General features: G+C 39.8%; 1 protein-coding gene across 1 annotated transcript in view; it reads right to left on the bottom strand.

Annotated features, from left to right (window-relative positions):
* The window catches only part of SSH1 (slingshot protein phosphatase 1), a 219,927-nt gene that overhangs the window by 114,725 nt on the left and 77,515 nt on the right, over positions 1-27,687 (bottom strand). The window contains exons 3-9 of the mRNA XM_053702141.1: positions 25,726-25,829; positions 24,970-25,034; positions 24,047-24,168; positions 21,322-21,390; positions 20,386-20,451; positions 18,142-18,336; positions 131-224 (exon numbers count right to left, since the gene is read on the bottom strand). Of these exons, the coding sequence (XP_053558116.1) occupies positions 131-224; positions 18,142-18,336; positions 20,386-20,451; positions 21,322-21,390; positions 24,047-24,168; positions 24,970-25,034; positions 25,726-25,829 (715 nt within the window). The remainder of the gene's footprint in view (positions 1-130; positions 225-18,141; positions 18,337-20,385; positions 20,452-21,321; positions 21,391-24,046; positions 24,169-24,969; positions 25,035-25,725; positions 25,830-27,687) is intronic.

Genomic DNA, 27,687 nt, shown 5'->3' with positions numbered 1-27,687 from the left:
TTTAGCACTTACAATAAGTCATATGCAACTGATAGACCATCAAGCCAACAGATAGCTCTCATCACGTGACATCCACAAATTCACGTCTGAGACAGCTTTAACAAGCTTGACATCTTGATCAGCGCCTCACCTCTTTGCAGGTTACATTCTCCAAGTCTTTGCTCATCATAATACTCCTGAGTGTTGCTTTGATGACAAGCTCAGTCCTTTCGCCCTCATTGGGTCTAAACACAAGAGACACTGGGTTAAGCAACAATTTATTAAAGGAAACATGATATGCAGATATGGATTAATGATGCAGAAACCTATCTTAAAGGGATAGTAAAGTCCAAATTAAACTTTCATGATTCAGATAGGGAAAGTAATTTTAAACAACTTTCTAATTTCCTTTTATCATCAAATTTGCTTTGTTCTCTTGTTATTCTTAGCTGAAAGCTAAACCTAGGTAGTCTCATATGCTAATTTCTAAGCCCCGGAAGGCTGCCTCTCATCTAAATGTATTTGACATTTTTCACAGCTAGAGGGCGTTAGTTCATGTGTTTCATAGAGATAACCCTGTGCTCATGAAGTTATTTAGGAGTCGGCACTAATTGCCTGTAATGCAAGTCTGTCAAAAGATCTGAGATAAGGAGGCAGTCAGCAGAAGCTTAAGGTAATTACAACGGTAAAAACATAATTTATGCTTACCTGATAAATTCCTTTCTTCTGTTGTGTGATCAGTCCACGGGTCATCATTACTTCTGGGATATAACTCCTCCCCAACAGGAAATGCAAGAGGATTCACCCAGCAGAGCTGCATATAGCTCCTCCCCTCTACGTCAGTCCCAGTCATTCGACCAAGAATCAACGAGAAAGGAGTAACCAAGGGTGAAGTGGTGACTGGAGTATAATTTAAAAGATATTTACCTGCCTTAAAACAGGGCGGGCCGTGGACTGATCACACAACAGAAGAAAGGAATTTATCAGGTAAGCATAAATTATGTTTTCTTCTGTTATGTGTGATCAGTCCACGGGTCATCATTACTTCTGGGATACCAATACCAAAGCAAAAGTACACGGATGACGGGAGGGATAGGCAGGCTCATTATATAGAAGGAACCACTGCCTGAAGAACCTTTCTCCCAAAAATAGCCTCCGAAGAAGCAAAAGTGTCAAATTTGTAAAATTTGGAAAAAGTATGAAGCGAAGACCAAGTTGCAGCCTTGCAAATCTGTTCAACAGAGGCCTCATTCTTAAAGGCCCAAGTGGAAGCCACAGCTCTAGTGGAGTGAGCTGTAATTCTTTCAGGAGGCTGCTGACCAGCAGTCTCATAGGCTAAACGTATTATGCTACGAAGCCAAAAAGAGAGAGAGGTAGCAGAAGCTTTTTGACCTCTCCTCTGTCCAGAATAAACGACAAACAGGGAAGAAGTTTGGCGAAAATCTTTAGTTGCCTGCAAGTAGAACTTGAGGGCACGAACTACATCCAGATTGTGTAGAAGACGTTCCTTCTTTGAAGAAGGATTTGGACACAAGGATGGAACAACAATCTCTTGATTGATATTCCTGTTAGTGACCACCTTAGGTAAGAACCCAGGTTTAGTACGCAGAACTACCTTGTCTGAGTGAAAAATCAGATAAGGAGAATCACAATGTAAGGCTGATAACTCAGAGACTCTTCGAGCCGAGGAAATAGCCATTAAAAACAGAACTTTCCAAGATAACAATTTTATATCAATGGAATGAAGGGGTTCAAATGGAACACCCTGTAAAACGTTAAGAACTAAGTTTAAACTCCATGGCGGAGCAACAGCTTTAAACACAGGCTTGATCCTAGCTAAAGCCTGACAAAAAGCCTGGACGTCTGGATTTTCTGACAGACGCCTGTGTAACAAGATGGACAGAGCTGAAATCTGTCCCTTTAATGAACTAGCTGATAAACCCTTTTCTAACCCTTCTTGTAGAAAAGACAATATCCTAGAGATCCTAACCTTACTCCAGGAGTAATGTTTGGATTCGCACCAGTATAGGTATTTACGCCATATTTTATGGTAAATCTTTCTGGTAACAGGCTTCCTAGCCTGTATCAGGGTATCAATAACCGACTCAGAAAAACCACGTTTTGATAAAATCAAACGTTCAATTTCCAAGCAGTCAGCTTCAGAGAAGTTAGATTTTGATGTTTGAATGGACCCTGTATCAGAAGGTCCTGTCTTAGAGGTAGAGACCAAGGCGGACAGGATGACATGTCTACTAGATCTGCATACCAAGTCCTGCGTGGCCATGCAGGCGCTATTAGAATCACTGATGCTCTCTCCTGCTTGATTTTGGCAATCAATCGAGGAAGCAGCGGAAAGGGTGGAAACACATAAGCCATCCCGAAGTTCCAAGGTGCTGTCAAAGCATCTATCAGAACCGCTCCCGGATCCCTGGATCTGGACCCGTAGCGAGGAAGTTTGGCGTTCTGGCGAGACGCCATGAGATCTATCTCTGGTTTGCCCCAACGTCGAAGTATTTGGGCAAAGACCTCCGGATGAAGTTCCCACTCCCCCGGATGAAAAGTCTGGCGACTCAAGAAATCCGCCTCCCAGTTCTCCACTCCCGGGATGTGGATTGCTGACAGGTGGCAAGAGTGAGACTCTGCCCAGCGAATTATCTTTGATACTTCCACCATTGCTAGGGAGCTTCTTGTCCCTCCCTGATGGTTGATGTAAGCTACAGTCGTGATGTTGTCCGACTGAAACCTGATGAACCCCCGAGTTGTTAATTGGGGCCAAGCTAGAAGGGCATTGAGAACTGCCCTCAATTCCAGAATGTTTATTGGAAGGAGACTCTCCTCCTGATTCCATAGTCCCTGAGCCTTCAGAGAATTCCAGACAGCGCCCCAACCTAGTAGGCTGGCGTCTGTTGTTACAATTGTCCAGTCTGGCCTGCTGAATGGCATCCCCCTGGACAGGTGTGGCCGATGAAGCCACCATAGAAGAGAATTTCTGGTCTCTTGATTCAGATTCAGAGTAGGGGACAAATCTGAGTAATCCCCATTCCACTGACTTAGCATGCATAATTGCAGAGGTCTGAGGTGTAGGCGTGCAAAAGGTACTATGTCCATTGCCGCTACCATTAAGCCGATCACCTCCATGCATTGAGCTACTGACGGGTGTTGAATGGAATGAAGGACACGGCATGCATTTTGAAGCTTTGTTAACCTGTCCTCTGTCAGGTAAATCTTCATTTCTACAGAATCTATAAGAGTCCCCAAGAATGGAACTCTTGTGAGAGGAAAAAGAGAACTCTTCTTTTCGTTCACTTTCCATCCATGCGACCTTAGAAATGCCAGAACTAACTCTGTATGAGACTTGGCAGTTTGAAAGCTTGAAGCTTGTATTAGAATGTCGTCTAGGTATGGAGCTACCGAAATCCCTCGCGGTCTTAGTACCGCCAGAAGGGCACCCAGAACCTTTGTGAAGATTCTTGGAGCCGTAGCCAATCCGAATGGAAGAGCTACAAACTGGTAGTGCCTGTCTAAGAAGGCAAACCTTAGATACCGGTGATGATCTTTGTGAATCGGTATGTGAAGGTAAGCATCCTTTAAATCCACTGTGGTCATGTACTGACCCTCTTGGATCATGGGTAAGATTGTCCGAATAGTTTCCATTTTGAACGATGGAACTCTTAGGAATTTGTTTAGAATCTTTAAATCTAATATTGGCCTGAAAGTTCCCTCTTTTTTGGGAACCACAAACAGGTTTGAGTAGAACCCTTGTCCTTGTTCCGACCGCGGAACCGGATGGATCACTCCCATTATTAACAGATCTTGTACGCAGCGTAGAAACGCTTCTTTCTTTATCTGGTTTGTTGACAACCTTGACAGATGAAATCTCCCTCTTGGGGGAGATAATTTGAAGTCTAGAAGGTATCCCTGAGATATGATCTCTAGTGCCCAGGGATCCTGAACATCTCTTGCCCAGGCCTGGGCGAAGAGAGAGAGTCTGCCCCCCACTAGATCCGGTCCCGGATCGGGGGCTCTCGGTTCATGCTGTCTTTGGGGCAGCAGCAGGTTTCCTGGCCTGCTTGCTCTTGTTCCAGGACTGGTTAGGCTTCCAGCCTTGCCTGTAACGAGCAACAGCTCCTTCCTGTTTTGGTGCAGTGGAGGTTGATGCTGCTCCTGTTTTGAAGTTCCGAAAGGGACGAAAATTAGACTGTCTAGCCTTAGCCTTGGCTTTGTCTTGAGGTAGGGCGTGGCCCTTACCTCCTGTAATGTCAGCGATAATCTCTTTCAAACCGGGCCCAAATAAAGACTGCCCCTTGAAAGGTATATTAAGTAATTTGGACTTAGAAGTAACATCAGCTGACCAGGATTTTAGCCACAGCGCCCTACGTGCCTGTATGGCGAATCCTGAGTTCTTAGCCGTAAGTTTGGTTAAATGTACTACGGCCTCCGAAATGAAGGAATTAGCTAGTTTAAGGACTCTAAGCCTGTCCGTAATGTCGTCTAGCGTAGATGAACTAAGGTTCTCTTCAAGCGACTCAATCCAAAATGCTGCCGCAGCCGTAATCGGCGCGATACATGCAAGGGGTTGTAATATAAAACCTTGTTGAACAAACATTTTCTTAAGGTAACCCTCTAATTTTTTATCCATTGGATCTGAGAAAGCACAGCTATCCTCCACCGGGATAGTGGTACGCTTAGCTAAAGTAGAAACTGCTCCCTCCACCTTGGGGACCGTTTGCCATAAGTCCCGAGTGGTGGCGTCTATTGGAAACATCTTTCTAAATATTGGAGGGGGTGAGAACGGCACACCGGGTCTATCCCACTCCTTAGTAACAATTTCAGTTAGTCTCTTAGGTATAGGAAAAACGTCAGTACTCGCCGGTACCGCAAAGTATTTATCCAACCTACACAGTTTCTCTGGTATTGCAACGGTGTTACAATCGTTGAGAGCTGCTAAGACCTCCCCTAGTAATACACGGAGGTTCTCCAATTTAAATTTAAAATTTGAAATATCTGAGTCCAATCTGTTTGGATCAGAACCGTCACCCACAGAATGAAGCTCTCCGTCCTCATGCTCTGCGAGCTGTGACGCAGTATCAGACATGGCCCTAGCATTGTCAGCGCACTCTGTTCTCACCCCAGAGTGATCACGCTTGCCTCTTAGTTCTGGTAATTTAGACAAAACTTCAGTCATAACAGTAGCCATATCTTGTAATGTTATCTGTAATGGCCGCCCAGATGTACTAGGCGCCAAAATATCACGCACCTCCCGGGCGGGAGATGCAGGTACTGCCGCGTGAGGTGAGTTAGTCGGCATAACTCTCCCCTCGCTGTTTGGTGAAATTTGTTCACATTGTACAGATTGACTTTTATTTAAAGTAGCATCAATACAGTTAGTACATAAATTTCTATTGGGCTCCACCTTGGCATTGGAACAAATGACACAGATATCTTCCTCTGAGTCAGACATGTTTAACACACTAGCAAAAAACTTACAACTTGGTTATAATCTTTTTTAGCAAAAAACGTACTGTGCCTCAAAGAGGTACTAACGATTAAATGACAGTTGAAATAATGAACTGAAAAACAGTTATAGCATCAAACTTTAAAACAACAAAACTTTTAGCAAAGGTTTGTTCCCATTAGTAAAATAACAATAATTAAATTTGACATAAAAAATACAAAGCAACGTCTTTATTCACAGTCACTATAAGAATTCTCACAGCTCTGCTGAGAGAATTTACCTCCCTTCAAAGAAGTTTGAAGACCCCTGAGATCTATCAGAGATGAACCGGATCATGAGGAAATATAAAAGTAACTGACTGGTATTTTTTGATGCGTAGCAAAGAGCGCCAAAAACGGCCCCTCCCTCTCCCACACAGCAGTGAAGAGAAACGAAACTGTCACAATTAAAGCAAAAAAACTGCCAAGTGGAAAATAATGCCCAAATATTTATTCACACAGTACCCCAGCAATGTAAACGATTCTACATTCCAGCAAAAACGTTTAACATGATAAATAGTTATTAAAAAGGATTAGTGACCTTAAACAGAGTAGTTCCGGTGAAATACCATCCCCAGAATACTGAAGTGTATACATACATGTCATTTTAACGGTATGGCAGGATTTTCTCATCAATTCCATTCAGAAAATAAAAACTGCTACATACCTCAATGCAGATTCATCTGCCCACTGTCCCCTGATCTGAAGCCTTTACCTCCCTCAGATGGCCGAGAACAGCAATATGATCTTAACTACTCCGGTTAAAATCATAGTAAAAAACTCTGACAGATTCTTCCTCAAACTCTGCCAGAGAAGTAATAACACGCTCCGGTGCTATTTTAAAATAACAAACTTTTGATTGAAGTCATAAAAACTAAGTATAATCACCATAGTCCTCTCACACATCCTATCTAGTCGTTGGGTGCAAGAGAATGACTGGGACTGACGTAGAGGGGAGGAGCTATATGCAGCTCTGCTGGGTGAATCCTCTTGCATTTCCTGTTGGGGAGGAGTTATATCCCAGAAGTAATGATGACCCGTGGACTGATCACACATAACAGAAGAAAAGTATATTTCTATAACAGTGTTGTTTATGCAAAACTGGTGAATAGTAAATAAAGGGATTATCTTTATTTTTAAACAATAACATTTTTGGTGTTTACTATCCCTTTAATAAATTATACATAAATGTAAACAAACACCTGAGGACAAGCAGTTGCTTATGTGTTTACAGAATGTTGAAAGACATTGAAGGACTCTCAATGCAAACTTTAAAGGGACATGAAACCCACATTTTTTCTTTCATGATTTAGAAAGAGCATGCAATTTTAAACAACTTTCTAATTTACTTCTATTATCTAATTTGCTTCATTCTCTTGATATTATTTGCTGAAAAGCATATCTAGATAGGCTCAGTAGCTGCTGATTGGTAGCTGCACATAGATGCCTCATGTGATTGGCTCACCCATGTGCATTGCTATTTCTTTAACAAAGGATTTCTTAAAAATGAAGCAAATTAGATAATATAAGCAAATTGGAATGTTGTTTACAATTGTATTCTCTATCTGAATCATGAAAGAAATGTTTTGGGTTTAGTGTCTCTTTAAATTCAAATGTACCAGAAGCATCGATATAAACCAGGGATGGCAAATATTGGTTGTTTGCTCAAGATGTCCATGTTGCCAATAGAATACTGTAATTATTGCTGCTGGTGCCATAATCCACATCTTCATACTGGGCTCCGCCATCTTGGAGTTTAGGTTTTCTTGTACACCAGGGCTCAATAAAATCAGAAGCCAGCAAGCCATTTGTGCATTAAAATTAAGCCCTAGTGCCCTGGCGTCCACCACTAGCAGCACCTTAAATGGCACAGCTGGATCCTTTCTAGACATTGCAACTGTGAAAAAAACAGAATTTATGTTTACCTGATAAATTACTTTCTCCAACGGTGTGTCCGGTCCACGGCGTCATCCTTACTTGTGGGATATTCTCTTCCCCAACAGGAAATGGCAAAGAGCCCAGCAAAGCTGGTCACATGATCCCTCCTAGGCTCCGCCTTCCCCAGTCATTCGACCGACGTAAAGGAGGAATATTTGCATAGGAGAAATCATGAGATACCGTGGTGACTGTAGTTAGAGAAAATAAATCATCAGACCTGATTAAAAAACCAGGGCGGGCCGTGGACCGGACACACCGTTGGAGAAAGTAATTTATCAGGTAAACATAAATTCTGTTTTCTCCAACATAGGTGTGTCCGGTCCACGGCGTCATCCTTACTTGTGGGAACCAATACCAAAGCTTTAGGACACGGATGATGGGAGGGAGCAAATCAGGTCACCTAGATGGAAGGCACCACGGCTTGCAAAACCTTTCTCCCAAAAATAGCCTCAGAAGAAGCAAAAGTATCAAATTTGTAAAATTTGGTAAAAGTGTGCAGTGAAGACCAAGTCGCTGCCTTACATATCTGATCAACAGAAGCCTCGTTCTTGAAGGCCCATGTGGAAGCCACAGCCCTAGTGGAATGAGCTGTGATTCTTTCAGGAGGCTGCCGTCCGGCAGTCTCATAAGCCAATCTGATGATGCTTTTAAGCCAAAAAGAGAGAGAGGTAGAAGTAGCTTTTTGACCTCTCCTTTTACCAGAATAAACAACAAACAAGGAAGATGTTTGTCTGAAATCCTTTGTAGCCTCTAAATAGAACTTTAGAGCACGAACTACATCCAAATTGTGCAACAAACGTTCCTTCTTTGAAACTGGATTCGGACACAAAGAAGGCACAACTATCTCCTGGTTAATATTTTTGTTAGAAACAACTTTCGGAAGAAAACCAGGTTTAGTACGCAAAACCACCTTATCTGCATGAAACACCAGATAAGGAGGAGAACACTGCAGAGCAGATAACTCTGAAACTCTTCTAGCAGAAGAAATTGCAACCAAAAACAAAACTTTCCAAGATAATAACTTGATATCTACGGAATGTAAGGGTTCAAACGGAACCCCTTGAAGAACTGAAAGAACTAAATTGAGACTCCAAGGAGGAGTCAAAGGTTTGTAGACAGGCTTGATTCTAACCAGAGCCTGAACAAAAGCCTGAACAACTGGCACAGCCGCCAGCTTCTTGTGAAGTAAAACAGATAAAGCAGAAATCTGTCCCTTCAAAGAACTTGCAGATAATCCTTTCTCCAAACCCTCTTGTAGAAAGGATAGAATCTTAGGAATTTTTACCCTGTTCCATGGGAATCCTTTTGATTCGCACCAACAGATATATTTTTTCCATATTTTATGGTAAATTTTTCTAGTTACAGGCTTTCTAGCCTGAATAAGAGTATCAATGACAGAATCTGAGAACCCACGCTTTGATAAAATCAAGCGTTCAATCTCCAAGCAGTCAGTTGGAGTGATGCCAGATTCGGATGTTCGAACGGACCTTGAACAAGAAGGTCCCGTCTCAACGGTAGCTTCCATGGTGGAGCCGATGACATATTCACCAGGTCTGCATACCAAGTTCTGCGTGGCCACGCAGGAGCTATCAAGATCACCGAAGCCCTCTCCTGATTGATCCTGGCTACCAGCCTGGGAATGAGAGGAAACGGTGGGAACACATAAGCTAGGTTGAAGGTCCAGGGCGCTACTAGTGCATCTACTAGAGTCGCCTTGGGATCCCTGGATCTGGACCCGTAGCAAGGAACCTTGAAGTTCTGACGAGACGCCATCAGATCCATGTCTGGAAAGCCCCATAATTGAGTTATTTGGGCAAAGATTTCCGGATGGAGTTCCCACTCCCCCGGATGAAATGTCTGACGACTCAGAAAATCTGCTTCCCAATTTTCCACTCCTGGGATGTGGATTGCAGACAAGTGGCAGGAGTGGAGCTCCGCCCATTGAATTACTTTGGTCACTTCTTCCATCGCCAGGGAACTCCTTGTTCCCCCCTGATGGTTGATATATGCAACAGTCGTCATGTTGTCTGATTGAAACCTTATGAATTTGGCCTTTGCTAGTTGAGGCCAAGCCTTGAGAGCATTGAATATCGCTCTCAGTTCCAGAATGTTTATCAGGAGAAGAGATTCTTCCCGAGACCATAGACCCTGAGCTTTCAGGTGTTTCCAGACCGCGCCCCAGCCCACCAGGCTCGCGTCGGTCGTTACAATGACCCACTCTGGTCTTCTGAAGCTCATCCCTTGGGACAGGTTGTCCAGGGTCAGCCACCAACGGAGTGAATCTCTGGTCCTTTGATCTACTTGGATCGTCGGGGACAAATCTGTATAATCCCCATTCCACTGTCTGAGCATGCACAGTTGTAATGGTCTTAGATGAATTCGCGCAAAAGGAACTATGTCCATTGCCGCAACCATCAAACCTATTACTTCCATGCACTGCGCTATGGAAGGAAGAAGAACAGAATGAAGTACTTGACAAGAGCTTAGAAGTTTTGATTTTCTGGCTTCTGTCAGAAAAATCTTCATTTCCAAGGAGTCTATTATTGTTCCCAAGAAGGGAACTCTTGTTGACGGGAATAGAGAACTTTTTTCTACGTTCACTTTCCACCCGTGAGATCTGAGAAAGGCTAGGACAATGTCCGTATGAGCCTTTGCTTGAGGTAGAGACGACGCTTGAATCAGTATGTCGTCCAAGTAGGGTACTACTGCAATGCCCCTTGGTCTTAGCACCGCTAGAAGGGACCCTAGTACCTTTGTGAAAATTCTTGGAGCAGTGGCTAGTCCGAATGGAAGTGCCACAAACTGGTAATGTTTGTCCAGAAAGGCGAATCTTAGGAACCGATGATGTTCCTTGTGGATAGGAATATGTAGATACGCATCCTTTAAATCCACCGTGGTCATGAATTGACCTTCCTGGATGGTAGGAAGAATTGTCCGAATGGTTTCCATCTTGAACAATGGGACCTTAAGAAATTTGTTTAGGATCTTGAGATCCAAAATTGGCCTGAATGTTCCCTCTTTTTTGGGAACTATGAACAGATTGGAGTAAAACCCCATCCCTTGTTCTCCTAATGGAACAGGATGAATCACTCCCATTTTTAACAGGTCTTCTACACAATGTAAGAATGCCTGTCTTTTTATTTGGTCTGAAGACAATTGAGACCTGTGGAACCTTCCCCTTGGGGGTAGTTCCTTGAATTCCAGGAGATAACCTTGAGAAACTATTTCTAGCGCCCAAGGATCCTGAACATTTCTTGCCCAAGCCTGAGCGAAGAGAGAGAGTCTGCCCCCCACCAGATCCGGTCCCGGATCGGGGGCCAGCATCTCATGCTGTCTTGGTAGCGGTAGCGGGCTTCTTGGCCTGCTTACCTTTGTTCCAGCCTTGCATCGGTCTCCAGGCTGGCTTGGTTTGAGAAGAATTACCCTCTTGCTTAGAGGATGTAGAATTTGAGGCTGGTCCGTTTCTGCGAAAGGGACGAAAATTTGTTTTATTTTTAGCCTTAAAAGACCTATCCTGAGGAAGGGCGTGGCCCTTTCCCCCAGTGATGTCTGAAATAATCTCTTTCAAGTCAGGGCCAAACAGCGTTTTCCCCTTGAAAGGGATGTTAAGCAATCTGTTCTTGGAGGACACATCCGCTGACCAAGACTTCAGCCAAAGCGCTCTGCGCGCCACAATAGCAAAACCTGAATTTTTCGCCGCTAATCTAGCTAATTGCAAAGTGGCGTCTAAGGTAAAAGAGTTAGCCAACTTAAGTGCTTGAACTCTGTCCATAACCTCCTCATAAGAGGATGCTTGATTGAGCGACTTTTCTAGTTCCTCGAACCAGAAACACGCTGCTGTAGTGACAGGAACAATGCATGAAATTGGTTGTAGAAGGTAACCTTGCTGAACAAACATCTTTTTAAGCAAAACCTCTAATTTTTTATCCATAGGATCTTTAAAAGCACAACTATCTTCTATAGGGATAGTGGTGCGTTTGTTTAGAGTAGAAAACGCCCCCTCGACCTTGGGGACTGTCTGCCATAAGTCCTTCCTGGGGTCGACCATAGGAAATAATTTCTTAAATATAGGGGGAGGGACAAAAGGTATGCCGGGCCTTTCCCATTCTTTATTTACAATGTCCGCCACCCGCTTGGGTATAGGAAAAGCTTCGGGGGGCACCGGGACCTCTAGGAACCTGTCCATCTTACATAATTTCTCTGGAATGACCAAATTGTCACAATCATCCAGAGTAGATAACACCTCCTTAAGCAGAGCGCGGAGATGTTCCAATTTAAATTTAAATGTAATAACGTCAGGTTCAGCTTGTTGAGAAATTTTTCCTGAATCTGAAATTTCTCCCTCAGACAAAACCTCCCTAGCCCCTTCAGACTGGTGTAAGGGCATGTCAGAACCATTATCATCAGCGTCCTCATGCTCTTCAGTATCTAAAACAGAGCAGTCGCGCTTTCGCTGATAAGTGGGCATTTTGGCTAAAATGTTTTTAATAGAATTATCCATTACAGCCGTTAATTGTTGCATAGTAAGGAGGATTGGCGCACTAGATGAACTAGGGGCCTCCTGAGTGGGCAAGACTGGTGTAGACATAGAAGGGGATGATGCAGTACCATGCTTACTCCCCTCACTTAAGGAATCATTTTGGGCAACATTATTATCAGTGGCATCATTGTCCCTACTTTGTTTGTTACATTCATCACATATATTTAAATGGATAGGAACCTTGGCTTCCGAACATACAGAACATCGTCTGATAGTTCAGACATGTTAATAGGCATAAACTTGATAACAAAGCACAAAAAACGTTTTAAAATAAAACCGTTACTGTCTCTTTAAATTTTAAACTGAACACACTTTTTTACTGAATATACGCAAAAGTATGAAGGAAATGTTCAAAATTCACCAAAATTTCACCACAGTGTCATAAAGCCTTAAAAGTATTGCACACCAAATTTGAAAGCTTTAACTCTTAAAATAACGGAACCGGAGCCGTTTTTACATTTAACCCCTATACAGTCCCTGGTATCTGCTTTGCTGAGACCCAACCAAGCCCAGAGGGGAATACGATACCAAATGACGCCTTCAATAAGCTTTTTCAGTGGATCTGAGCTCCTCACACATGCATCTGCATGCCTTGCTTCTCAAAAACAACTGCGCAATAGTGGCGCGAAAATGAGGCTCTGCCTATGACTAGAAAAGGCCCCCAGTGAAAAAGGTGTCCAATACAATGCCTGTCCGTTTTTTTAACAAAATTGCCAAGATTAAAATAACTCTCCAAAGTTATAAACCATTAAATATGCTTATATAGTAATCGTTTTGGCCCAGAAAAATGTCTACCAGTCTTTAAAGCCCTTGTGAAGCCCTTTTATTCTTATATTGAAAATTAAGAAAATGGCTTACCGGATCCCATAGGGAAAATGACAGCTTCCAGCATTACCAAGTCTTGTTAGAAATGTGTCATACCTCAAGCAGCCAAAGTCTGCTCACTGTTTCCCCCAACTGAAGTTAATTCCTCTCAACAGTCCTGTGTGGAAACAGCCATCGATTTTAGTAACGGTTGCTAAAATCATTTTCCTCTTACAAACAGAAATCTTCATCTCTTTTCTGTTTCAGAGTAAATAGTACATACCAGCACTATTTTAAAATAACAAACTCTTGATTGAAGAATAAAAACTACATTTAAACACCAAAAAAACTCTGAGCCATCTCCGTGGAGATGTTGCCTGTGCAATGGCAAAGAGAATGACTGGGGAAGGCGGAGCCTAGGAGGGATCATGTGACCAGCTTTGCTGGGCTCTTTGCCATTTCCTGTTGGGGAAGAGAATATCCCACAAGTAAGGATGACGCCGTGGACCGGACACACCTATGTTGGAGAAACATAATTTATGTAAGAACTTACCTGATAAATTCATTTCTTTCATATTAGCAAGAGTCCATGAGCTAGTGACGTATGGGATATACATTCCTACCAGGAGGGGCAAAGTTTCCCAAACCTCAAAATGCCTATAAATACACCCCTCACCACACCCACAAATCAGTTTAACGAATAGCCAAGAAGTGGGGTGATAAGAAAAAAAGTGCGAAAGCATAAAAAATAAGGAATTGGAATAATTGTGCTTTATACAAAAAAATCATAACCACCACAAAAAAGGGCGGGCCTCATGGACTCTTGCTAATATGAAAGAAATTAATTTATCAGGTAAGTTCTTACATAAATTATGTTTTCTTTCATGTAATTAGCAAGAGTCCATGAGCTAGTGACGTATGGGATAATGAATACCCAAGATGTGGATCTTCCACGCAAGAGTCACTAGAGAGGGAGGGATAAAATAAAGACAGCCAATTCCGCTGAAAAATAATCCACACCCAAAACAAAGTTTAAATCTTATAATGAAAAAAAACTGAAATTATAAGCAGAAGAATCAAACTGAAACAGCTGCCTGAAGTACTTTTCTACCAAAAACTGCTTCAGAAGAAGAAAACACATCAAAATGGTAGAATTTAGTAAAAGTATGCAAAGAAGACCAAGTTGCTGCTTTGCAAATCTGATCAACCGAAGCTTCATTCCTAAATGCCCAGGAAGTAGAGACTGACCTAGTCGAATGAGCTGTAATCCTTTGAGGTGGAGTTCTACCCGACTCAACATAAGCATGATGAATCAAAGACTTTAACCAAGATACAAAAGAAATGGCAGAAGCCTTCTAACCTTTCCTAGAACCAGAAAAGATAACAAATAGACTAGAAGTCTTTCGGAAATCTTTAGTAGCTTCAACATAATATTTCAAAGCTCTAACTACATCCAAAGAATGCAACGATCTTTCCTTAGAGTTCTTAGGATTAGGACACAATGAAGGAACCACAATTTCTCTACTAATGTTGTTAGAATTCACAACCTTAGGTAAAAATTTAAATGAAGTTCGCAACACCGCCTTATCCTGATGAAACATCAGAAAAGGAGACTCACAAGAAAGAGCAGATAATTCAGAAACTCTTCTAGCAGAAGAGATGGCCAAAAGAAACACAACTTTCCAAGAAAGTAATTAAATATCCAGCGAATGCATAGGTTCAAATGGAGGAGCTTGAAGAGCCCCCAGAACCAAATTCAAACTCCAAGGAGGAGAAATTGACTTAATAACAGGTTTTATACGAACCAAAGCCTGTACAAAACAATGAATATCAGGAAGACTAGCAATCTTTCTGTGAAAAAGAACAGAAAGAGCAGAGATTTGTCCTTTCAATGAACTTGCAGACAAATCTTTATCCAAACCATCCTGAAGAAACTGTAAAATTCTAGGAATTCTAAAAGAATGCCAAGAAAAATGATGAGAAGAACACCAAGAAATGTAAGTCTTCCAGACTCGATAATATATTTTCCTAGATACAGATTTACGAGCCTGTAACATAGTATTAATTACGGAGTCAGAGAAACCTCTGTGACTGAGAATCAAGCGTTCAATCTCCATACCTTCAAATTTAAGGATTTGAGATCCTGATGGAAAAAAGGACCTTGCGATAGAAGGTCTGGTCTTATCGGAAGAGTCCACGGTTGGCAAGTAACCATCCGGACAAGATCCGCATACCAAAACCTGTGAGGCCATGCTGGAGCCACCAGCAGAACAAACGAACGCTCCTTTAGAATCTTGGAAATCACTCTTGGAAGAAGAACTAGAGGCGGAAAGATATAAGCAGGATGATACTTCCAAGGAAGTGATAATGCATCCACTGCTTCCGCCTGAGGATCCCTGGATCTGGACAGATACCTGGGATGCTTCTTGTTTAGATGAGAAGCCATCAGATCTATTTCTGGAAGTCCCCACATTTGAACAATCTGAAGAAATACCTCTGGGTGAAGAGACCATTCGCCCGGATGTAGCATTTGGCGACTGAGATAATCCGCTTCCCAATTGTCTACGCAACTTCCGGCGACAAGTATGACGCCGGAAATGACAAGAAAATTTTTGCGCCAAAAAAGTCTGCGCCAAGAATGACGCAAAAAAATAAAGCATTTTCAGCCCCCGCAAGTCTAACAGCCCACAGGAAAAAAAGTCAAATTTTAAGGTAAGAAAAATTGATTATTCAAATGCATTATCCCAAATAATGAAACTGACTGTCTGAAATAAGGAATGTTGAACATCCTGAATCAAGGCAAATAAATGTTTAAACACATATATTTAGAACTTTATATAATAGTGCCCAACCATAGCTTAGAGTGTCATAAAAATAAGACTTACTTACCCCAGGACACTCATCTACATGTAGTAGAAAGCCAAACCAGTACTGAAACGAGAATCAGTAGAGGTAATGGTATATATAAGAGTATATCGTCGATCTGAAAAGGGAGGTAAGAGATGAATCTCTACGACCGATAACAGAGAACCTATGAAATAGACCCCGTAGAAGGAGATCATTGAATTCAAAATAGGCAATACTCTCTTCACATCCCTCTGACATTCACTGCACACTGAGAGGAAAACCGGGCTCCAGCCTGCTGCAAAGCGCATATCAACGAAGAATCTAGCACAAACTTACTTCAAAAGTAAGTTTTACAAACTTTGTAAGTTTACTTACAAAGTTTGTAAAACTGATTTGTGGGTGTGGTGAGGGGTGTATTTATAGGCATTTTGAGGTTTGGGAAACTTTGCCCCTCCTGGTAGGAATGTATATCCCATACGTCACTAGCTCATGGACTCTTGCTAATTACATGAAAGAAAATAGAGATTTATTTTTTTTCTATCTTTTTTTTTTTTTTTTTTTTTAAACCGTCGTTTTTAAAATGCCCTGTTCGTATATATCTTGTCTTCATTAGTCAGGATATTAATTTTGTTTACCATAAGTTACCCGGAGACAGATATTCTTTTATATGCTCTCATGTTGCCGAATTGTATGCTTTAACGCTAACAAGCTTCTTTTACTTAATAGTACCCCTTCCCTACGCTTAATCGAGGATGAACAGTTGATATTTTTCTCTTTCATATTATTTTACAGATACAATTGGGATTGTTGGCTGTATTATGGTATTTCACTATTCTTGAGTTTCTGTACCAATTTGATCATATGCCACTCCATTGTTATGGCACTTATCACCTTATTTTTTTTTCTGTTATCTTGTAATGGAATTCCTGTATGTTATTATGTTTTATCCTCAATAAAAATATTTAAAAAAAAATGTCCTGTTCAACTATTTCATCTAGGTTAAATTTTGGGGAAAAGTTAAATGTTACCAATTTTCTGCCTACTTAACAAACCCTATAGTCTACAATGCATATGTTCATAAGTATGCTTTTCTTAGATAGCCCTGCACACTCCCTTCCTGTAATAGAGTACTGGACATGAGCGTGACTTTCCCTACTAGTAAAAACACAAGTCTGAACGCTAAGGTCTTGCAAGCCACTTGAAAGCAGGTTTTAGCAGCACTGCAACATTAAACACCTCATTCTTGTTGTATGGGATGTCTCTTAAAGCTGAGATTTAGCAATGGCGCTTGATCATGTGAGTGTGATAACTCAAAAAGCGTGCACTCAAAAGTTCACTCTTGTGAGAGACAGCTACGCACTCAGCAATAGCGCACATGAGCTCTTTCTAAATGTAGGCGTCGATTAGCCTGTTGCATATAATTGGAGGGGGAGGCGTGTCAAGATTGGATCTTTGTGCAACCCTTTTCTGAGGACGTTGCACCATTGCACAGCCGACTAACTGGAGTGGGATAATTTTAGGTAAAAAATAAATAAATAAAACGTATAGTTATAATATAGGTTTTATTTTTGCCATTATTCTTTGGATGAAGTAATTCTGTCATGTAATGTACACGGTCCCTTTAAGTACAGGCGTGTATATTCAAACAATCAAGAGTGTGTATTGAATTTAAAAAGGATCTATAGTGTTTTTTTTTAACACATACAGGCCCAGATTACAAGTGGCGTGATAGGAAGTATAGCTGGACCAAGCTAAATTAGCATGGAACTTAATATTGCAAGTCCAAAACAAATATATTGCTTAAGACTTGAGAAAGGAAGGAATCTTCCAAAAGCTTGTCTACTTGTAACTGTATAGTTAGTCCAATAAATAAGTATCATTGCTTAATGTTATTTTGGTAGCTAAATAACTGGACCACTGGACTAACACGGCTACTCTAATCAATGTGTGAATGATGCATGTGCATGAGTATGTGCTTTACATTTTTGCAGTGGCTGTGATATTTGTGAACTTTTTAGGTTATGTAACCTTTAAACTGTGTTTAAAAAAAAACTGCAAAAATGTAAACCTCCTGCTCTATATGGTGAGCGCTCACCCAAAGTACACGGATACAGGTGTGAAAAAAAAGATGTCAACGTCCCTGATCTGCAAATGTTCACAACTTCTTTCACAGGTTGCAAGAATACATAAAATCTAAGATGGCGGTAGTAAACACAGGGGGGAGGGAAAGCATAGTGAGCAGTAACCATTCTGTTGAAGCTGTGCCCAGCAGTTTCATAGACCTTAAAATATTATTGCCAAGTTGGGTACATGCTCTCAGTATACATTTTAAAAAGAAGAAAGTGCACCAACAATGTGGATAGACATCTTGATACATATCATGTAGACTGGTCCTAATACAAAAAGAAATACACAGAGGCATGCATGTCCTGATATAAACACACCATCAAATAACTATATCTCAACAATATACAATCACTGACTGAGTTGAGTTTCAATGAATAATGAAAGAAAAAGAAAAAGTGAAAGCTATGACACACTTGTCCATGAAGAGAATGGGTGAGTCTGGTCGCATGCACTCAAGGTCTTGCATAGTGTTCCACTCATTGATACAGCTCTGATCAGAGCTAATGCAGCTCTCATAGTACGTGGCCCACACCAAAGCCAGCCCCCCAGGGAAGTAGTTGTATCGCCTGGCAACCTCACAAGTCTTGTGGAGCATCTGCAGGGCCGACCTAGTTTTAAAAACGGAGAAAACAAATGTAAATATGTGGAATAAAATAAGTATACACACAAAGGGGCGGATCATATTCCATCTGTAAACTTTCAGAAACATAAAACCCAGAAGTTTTTTCTTTCAGGATTCAGATAGAGCATGCAATTTTAACTTGTATGTCATTTGTTATGTTATTTGTACTTCTATTATAACATTTTCTACATTCTCTTGGTATTTTTCGGTTTTTAAAAAGCAGGGACATAAGCTCAAGAGCGTGCATGTGTCTGGAGCGTTCTATGGCAGCAGTTTTTGCAAGAATTTCATCTATAAATTGCAGCTCCATTTTTTGACGTAAGCCACAAATTTCTGATGAAAGGATCCTACATAATTTAGATGTAGTGAGAACACTTAAAACTCTACTTGCAAGTAACAAGGGGTTTAGAAAATCCTCTGATTTGTGAATTAATTTCTCAGTTCCACACAAGGGCCAGTAGGCTACAGCCATTTCTTTAGCTTCCTGGTTAACTCGTGATTCAGAAGGCTTACTTTGAAGCGGGAAAGTCTCCCCCAGAACGCATTACAGCCCACTGTACTAGATCAGTTTTCACTTCCTGGGCATTTAAAAAAAATAAGGCTTCTATTGAACGACTTTACAAGGAAGCAACATGGCCATCCCTGCTTACTTTTACTAAATTCTACAGCTTTGATGTTTTTTGCTTCATCTAAATCAGCTTTTGGAAGGAAAGTCCTCCAAGCAGCAGAGTGTGGTAATTAGGTACCTGCCTTTGAAAAACATTTATGTCCCCCCCCCCCCCAAATTACTTGTGGACTCCACAGCTTGGGTATTAGTTCCCTGGAGTAATGGCTCGTGCACTCTCATAAATAAAATTTATGCTTAACTGATAAATGAAGTTCTTTCACAGTGGTGAGAGTCCACAAGGACCGCCAATTTTTCACTAAATTTACATGGCTTTTTTATAGTGGCAGTTCTAATTTGCACCTCATTTTCCCGTCTCCTTGCTTGGCTATATATATATATATATATATATATATATATATATATATATATATATATATATATATATATATATATATATAACTAGCGTAGCAGAGAAGTGGGAGGGATTAAATACTCTTGGAGTTTTGGGAATTTTTACCTCCTCCTAGTGGACAGAAGCTGAATCCTAATAGTAATGGGGCATGGACTCTCACCACCATGAAAGAAATTAATTTATCAGGTAAGCATACATTTAGTTTTTTCCTCTAACTAACTAGCTTAGCGGTGACACTTTTGCTTTATATGGCATTTAAAGTTATATTCCAGTTTCCTTATTTATTCTGTTTTCTTTTACTTGTTTTGCATGGTTACATCACTACCTATTGCTTTACTTTATATAATGGTGCAAAAGGTTTCCATCTCATTATTATTATAAAATTCAATAAAAATGTAAACCTTAGAAAAAAGAAAACATTTGCTCATAAAAGGACAGGAAAACAAATTTAAAGGGACATTAAAACACAAATTTTCTCTTTCATGATTCAGATAGTGTGTACAATGAACGTGCATGTGTCTGGAGTAGTATATAGCAGCAGGTTTGCAAGAATAATTTTAAAAATGTTCTATAAAAATGCTACTTCTATCTAGTGCTTAAAATAATTTTTGCAAAACTGCTGCCATAAACTAATAATATTTTTAGATCTATAAATAGTCATATATATATAATATTTAACACAAAAGCATGTATTCATGTGTTCAATGCTTTTAAAGTCTTAAATTGGAGCAGTGTACTGTTTATAAAAAAAAAAATATGACACTTTAAAAAGCTACTGTAAAAATTACCGTTTTGCATGAACTCCGGGCTGATATAAAGAAGTGTTATTGCACTTTTTCACATGAAATGGGTACAGTAAAAAGGCATTGCTAATTACCCCCTTAAATACTGAATATCAGCCAAACTGTCAACTGCAAACCAGAGCTATATGCTGTAAAAAATAGAACTGCCTTTAGAATAAAAGCTATGGGTACACAAAGTATTCTTTTGCTTTGGCATACCGAGACGTTACTCACCACATTGCCTGGACAGACACCGGCTTAAACACGTGAGTTTTCCCTGCAGTGTTAACGCTAAAGCCTCTGAAAACAGGAAAGAGAATATGCAAGTTCAGTTTCTAACAAGCACAATAGACACTATTCTGGAAGAGATACAAACTTACATTAGCTGTATTATTGTTGTCATAGACAAAATAGTAAGACAACAACCTCAAATATCTATAAGCACTTTGTATTACAGACCAGCACATTACAAAGGAAATTAAGAGTAAACTATGTAAGAAAAGCTACTCTAAATTAAGCTGCAAACTCTTCTTTGGCAAATACAATGGAAGGTGAGTGTTTGAGTCTGTATATAGAATGGCTTCAATGACAGAGCAACTAGAAGATTAAAGGGACAGCGTCCATCCCCTAAGTTGTTCCCAATGACCTGCTATACCAGCTTCATAGCATTAAAAAGTATGGGGAATGGCTCCTTCGGGTATATTTTTGTATCAGGGTGAGTCTACTCATCTTATCTCACTTTCTCTCTATACACATAGGCACATACTTTGGTAATGAAAATGTAAGGATGGTGACATCAATGCGCAAAGCCAGTTTTTGCAATTACAAGAATAAACCTCATTGGGCAATTTGTATTATGTGTAAATAGTATGCAGCTGGTACAGAATTCACTGTGTTAAAAAAAATGTACAATACAGTGTCTCCTTAAGAGTGGGCTCCATATTTCACAAACCAAACAAGCAGTCCTGTGTACTAGCACAGAGCACATGGCACACAAATAATATCACAGAGGACATAAGGAATCATTAGAGCAGCAATGTGACTTTTAATGAATAAACTATGTCTGTCAGACATAACAGCAACAGCGCTGGAAATGTTATAATTAGAATAGTAATTAACCCTTCACTGATGTGTGATGTTTAATTGGTTTAGACAACATTATATCCTCACCCATCTCCATCCAGACGAATGGTTGTGTCGCTCCACAGATGCAGAACCATTCCGATAGTGCAGCTTTTACTGAAATAGACAAAAGGCTAAGTATCAAACAGTGCAAATATACACTGAGGATGCAGATACCCACTGGATTCACACAGTCTGGCTTTTTTCATACATGGAAAAACACATAGTACCTGGCGGTAACCTTCTACTTTTCACACTTGCTTATTTGTATTCAAGGTATTTATGAGCTCCTCTGCTGCATAATATTCTGAATTCCATAAGACAATGAATAAAGTAATCGGCTGCTCTTTCATTAAAGCGGATTTCCTAGGATTTCCCACACTCCGTCCACCATACTTCTAATAGGGTTAGTAAATATAAACATTTACCTAACTCTGCTTTCGTCAACACATATAAGCCCTTGCTCAGTGCTCTCCTTGTTCAGAGGATCATTAAAGTCAAAATTCAATTTTTATGATTCAGATAGAACAGGTCATTTTTAAAGACTTTTCAGTTAACTTCTACTAACAATTTTAATGTATTTTCTTTGTCTACTTTGTTGGAAAGCAGGGAGAGAGGCTCAGATAGAAGTGATAGAAGTCTTCAAACATATGCCTTTTGTCATAGGCTCACCAGTTGTGATCAGCTGACTCCCAAGTAATGCATTGGTGCTCTGGGGCTATCTTAAACTACCCGGGTGCTAAAATGTGCATTTATATAATCCCTTAGAATGAAGCATTCTCAGGATTTCCAACAGAAGAAATGACATTTAGTTTGTGATATATTAGTGATAAGTCAGCCCCTTTCTTTAGTTACAGATAAGTAATTTGAGAAAACAGTATTAAAAGTTATTGACGAAAGAGATTCATTTTTAAATGTGCCAATAACAAAATGATCTAAGAAGTGTTTGTGTTTATCAGATTTGTATTTTACTTAAAAAATTTAGAATCTGTATAACCTTATGCATTATTTACAAAGCTTAAATTTATGTTGTCAGTTTCAAAAAATAAAGCTTACTTACAGATTAAAGTTGTCAATTCATCGGTCATCTAGACAGGTGTCATTTCCCACTCAATGCCGTAATGGCCCAGTACATACAGTGGATATAAAAAGTCTACACACCCCTGTTAAAATGTCAGTTTTCTGTGATGTAAAAAAATTAGACAAAGATAAATAATTTCAGAACTTTTTCCACCTTTAATGTGACCTATAAACTGTACAACTTGATTGCAAAACAAACTAAAATCTTTTAGGTGGAGGGAAGTAGAAATAAAAAACTAAAATAATATGAACTAATACTTTGTTGAAGCACCCTTTGATTTTATTACAGCACTCTTTTTTGGGTATAAGTCTATCAGCATGGCACATTTTGACTTAGCAAGATTTGCCCACTCTTCTTTACAAAAACACTCCAAATCTGTCAGATTGTGAGGGCATCTCCTGTGCACAGCCCTCTTCAGATCACCCCACAGATTTTCAGTTGGATTCAGGTCTGGGCTCTGACTGGGCCATTCCAAAACTTTAATCTTCTTCTGGTGAAGCCATTCCTTTGTTGATTTGGATGTATGCTTTGGGTCGTTGTCATGCTGAATGATGAAGTTCTTCTTCATGTTCAGCTTTCTAGCAGAAGCCTGAAGGTTTTGTGCCAATATTGTCTGGTATTTGGAACTGTTCATAATGCCCTCTACCTTGACTAAGGCCCCAGTTCCAGCTGAAGAAAAACAGACCCAAAGCATGATGCTGCCACCAAAATGCTTCACTGTGGGTTCTTTTGGTTATATGCAGTGTTGTTTTTGCGCCAAACATGTCTTTTGGAATTATGACAAAAAAGTTTAACCTTGGTTTCATCAAACCAGAACACCTTTTGTGACATGCTTTTGGGAGACTTCAGATGTGTTTTTGCAAAATTTAGCTGGGCTTGGATGTTTTTTTTTGTAAGAAAAGGCTTCCATTTCACCACTCTACCCCATAGCCCAGACATATGAAAAATATGGGTGATTATTGTCACATGCACCACACAGTCAGTACTTGCCAGATATTCCTGCATCTCCTTTAATGGTGCTGTAGGCCTCTTGGCAGCCTCCCAGACCAGTTTTCTTCTCGTCTTGTCATCAATTTTGGAGGTACATCCAGTTCTTGGTAATGTCTCTGTTGCGCCATATTTTCTCCACTTGATGATGACTGTCTTCACTGTGTTCCATTCCATGGTATATCGAATGCCTTGGAAATTCTTTTGTACCATTCTCCTGACAGATACCTTTTAACAATAAGATCCCTCTGATGCTTTGGAAGCTCTCTGCGGACCATGGCTTTTGCTGTAGGTTGCTACTAAGAAAATGTCAGGAAAGACCTACTAGAACAACTGAACTTTATTCGGGGTTAATCACTTTAAACGTTGATTTTGAATGTGATTGCTCAATTCTAAACACAGCTACATCCCCAGTTATAAGTGTGCACACTTATGCAACCATATATTTTTATTTTTTTTTAAACTTCCCTGACCTAGTAGTTTCAGTTTGTTTTTCAATCAAGTTGTACAGTTTATAGGTCACATTAAAGGTGGGAAAAGTTCTGAAATGATTTATCTTTGTCTCTTTTTTTTTTTACATTACAGAAACCTGACATTTTAACAGGGGTGTGTAGACTTTTTATATCCACTGTATATATAGTTTATTATGTGAACATGCAGCATCTATTTGACTTCTGAATTAAGATGACTGTGCATAAAACTCACCTTTCTCTGCTAGCAAAATCAATACCCAACAGTATGTTCTCCTCTGTATCTTGACGCCCAATACTGTATATAATAAGCATGTACCGAACCCGTTCCGACCAACCGCTCTCTAAACGCACTGCCTGAAATAAGCAAATGTTAGGATCGGAGATTAAAAAAAAACAAAAAAAAAATACAAAATGATTGCACAAGAAGAAGAATGGGGGCAAGGAGGGGGAAATAAATAGAGAGGAATAAAAAATAAAAAGAGGAATAAGAGACAGAGAAGGAACGAGTCAATGGGGTAAAAGACAGAAGGAAGTAAAGGTTAAAAAGGAAAAACCCAGGGAACTAACCGACAGGAAAAACAAAAAAGATTTAAAGTAACATGAGAGACAAAATTGAACCTTTCGTGATTCAGACAGAGATTTCAATATAAAAAAAAATCCAGCTTAATTTTACTACCAAATAATATTATATATTACTTAACTCTCTTGTTATCCTTTACTGAAGAGCATACCAAGGTAGGCTCAAAGAGAGTGCCCACATCACATCAAGCCGAATATGTTGGCAGTGTTATTGCTGTCATATAGTGATTCAAATATGTGCACTCTCTGTATATTTTTAAGCCCATGTAAGGAATTCAAATTGGCCCTGATAATCTACACTAAGCAGCGTGACTTAAAATCGGTTTAATCTTTACAAAACTACAATTTATTACAAAATAGGGATAATGGGCGTTTAAATGAACTACATAGTTCTACAAGTAATATTTAGCCAGTTTTGCAAGCTCTTGATCCACATACTTATAACATATAAGTCTGACAGCAAATAAGCACCGTATTATAAGAAGCCAATAGAGGCCAATGCACTCTCATCAGAATACATTTTATTGCAGACATGCAATAATGAGTTTGTTTAGGGGTTCAAGGGTCAAGCCTTACCAGTTTAATGCGATCCTCACAGCGGAGAAGATTGATCATGATCTGAAGGTGCTGAGGCAAATCTCCTGTGATAAGAAGAGATGTAATGGATTGCAGAAATCACAGCATCACATATATTATACTAATTGCCTGTAGGTACCATGTACAGCATCATATAAACTATAGCAAGGCAGGTTACTAAATAGTTACTGCACACCACTCTCCTGGAGATGCACAGCACTCAATCTCACTTTTCTGTAGTCCTCTTATTGCTGCATGGATACATGAAACTAAATCCCTAAAACAAGGTTTGTTAGTGTGTGTGTGTGTGTGTTTTAGTGTGTTTTCTTGGCATTGTTAAGATAGAGAAGATAAAATGTACTAGTGTGTCACCCTTCCATTGTTATAGGGATGGAGAAGAGGAAATTAAATCCTTGGCCACTGTGAAAAGGATGTCAAATAATTTCTTGGTGTAACATAATGATTGTAGTATTCATGCAGACCATCTAACGTGTCAGCCGGTGATTGTTATTGAAATAAACATTAACACACACACACATAGGTTTCTCCCTTAATAGATACCTGTCCTTCACATTCACATTGTTGGGATAACAGAAATGTGTAGGTAGGTTGCCCCCTTGTGGTTATAATAGCACAACAAACAGGACATAGTCATATTCAGTATAATTGTTCTACAGCTGCAGGATTCTGAATCCTATTTTCAGATTGTTACAAGGACATTTGGACCCCATAACAACTTTGCATGTAGTACGCTACCTGCATTCTTGTTGACGTGCTGAAGACTTCTTTGCCCTTGGAAGCTGTTTCCTTGTTGCAAGAAGAGGGCCGCACCCTTTACCATGAAAAAGCTGTCACTTAAACTGAAAAAGCAAAAAACAACAATGTGAATGCACCTTTTACACAGAAGACGAGCACTAAATGAAATCACGTAACTTTGTGCAGTGTATGGATGGTAATTGTTGGCTGTGATATTGACACATTTTTTTCAACATTTTGATCGAATCTTCTAAAAAAGAAGTCAAGTGAGGTTGTATATGTAACTGTGTGCATGTGGTCTGCATACACAATATCTATAGCAGGACTATGGTTTCCTTTTTCTCTCATAATAGGCCAGCACTAAAAGCCCAGGATTAATTCATTCTTTTTATATATACAATTTAATTATTTTTTGTATTTGAAAACCACTCTTACAGCCATATAACCACGTGTATTAAAGCTTCTTAATACCATATTCATGCCTTTGCCAATTTTGAGCATAAGACAAGATAAATGCTTATAAATGTATGAGATACCCATAATGGATTTAGAAAAAAAATAATAAAGATGGCTTATAAGGATAAAGCCAATTTAGTCTGAAGTGTAGAATAATGTATCTCAATGTAAATCCCAGCATTAAAAATATATTTTTAGTCTCAAGACCTCTTGTTCTAATATTTCTTCCACTAACATATCAACCTACACCGTTTCCAGTTTTCCTGTCAGTAATCCAGAAGCCTTTTTACTACACGCCTGCATGTCCAGCCACAGAACAATGCATCTCCTAAGAGAGGATTGCTCTGAGCAGGCTCTCTCGTACAGAGCTCAGAAGCCAGGCTCACGGTTCTCTCATTAGTCACCTCAGTATTAGGCTTCACCACAATAAGACAGCACGAGCAGGGTAAGCTCAGATGTGACAGATAACATTACAAATCAGTAGTGTTCTACCGTGTTGGACAGATCCATCTTTCCTTGGGAAGTATGACAGCATTTTTCAGTAAATCAGTCAACACAAGGCACTGTGAGCTCACACTGAACCAGTAATAGCCGTCACTATTCCTGTACCATTTAAATTACAGGAAGGAGTGGAGGTCTCTGACAAACTGTATACCAGTAAACGGTTTCTGCAAATGTTTGGTGAAATTTAGGACTTTTGAAAAATCACTACATAACATTATTTTGCAGTGCTCTGTGGCAGAGAAGGAGCTAATATTCCAAACACACATCTACAGCTGAGAGATGTCCCATTCTTTTCACTAACTGAGATTCACAGCAGCTGACAAAGCACTGTTTTTTTCATTAATAGGATATTAACCTCAGAGTTAAAAAATTTATATACAAAAATATTATTTAAAAAAGTAGAGATAGCAGCCTCTATTTAAAAAGACAATTCACTCAGACAAGCAGCTAATAAGAGTTTATTGCATTCAAAGCTGCTTAAGGAAAACCATTTCAAATGATCTGGGCTCTCTCCCTCCCAATGCTGGGAGGTTGATTTCTGCTGCTGCCTCTTGTTTATGTAGCCTTTCTATAGACGATAGAGTAGTACTGACATTTTCAGTATAGGGGGTGGTATCAACAGGTAAAAGTAGCTATTTCAAATAACATAATGGTAAAGGGTTTATTTATAACACACCCTAGCAGGCACAGTGGATCACAGTTAAGGGACCGGAAACCCAAAAATGTTTTTTCATGATTCAGAGCATACAATTTTAAAACAACTTTTCAATTTACTTCTATAATTTAATTTGCTTAGTTCTCTTAGTATCCTCTGTTAAAAAAACATACCTAGGTAGGCAGCTAGCTGCTGATTGGTGGATGCTCATATATACTTTTTGTCATTGGCTTACCAATGTGTTCAGCTAGCTCCCAGTAGTGCTTTGCTGTGCCTTCAACACAGGATACCAAGAGAAATATGCAAAATGGATAAAAGAAGTAAATTGGAAAGTTGTTTAAAAATGT

Source organism: Bombina bombina, chromosome 2, assembly GCF_027579735.1.
Source record: "Bombina bombina isolate aBomBom1 chromosome 2, aBomBom1.pri, whole genome shotgun sequence".
Taxonomy (NCBI): domain Eukaryota; kingdom Metazoa; phylum Chordata; class Amphibia; order Anura; family Bombinatoridae; genus Bombina; species Bombina bombina.
This window is presented reverse-complemented; position numbering and strand designations above follow the sequence as displayed.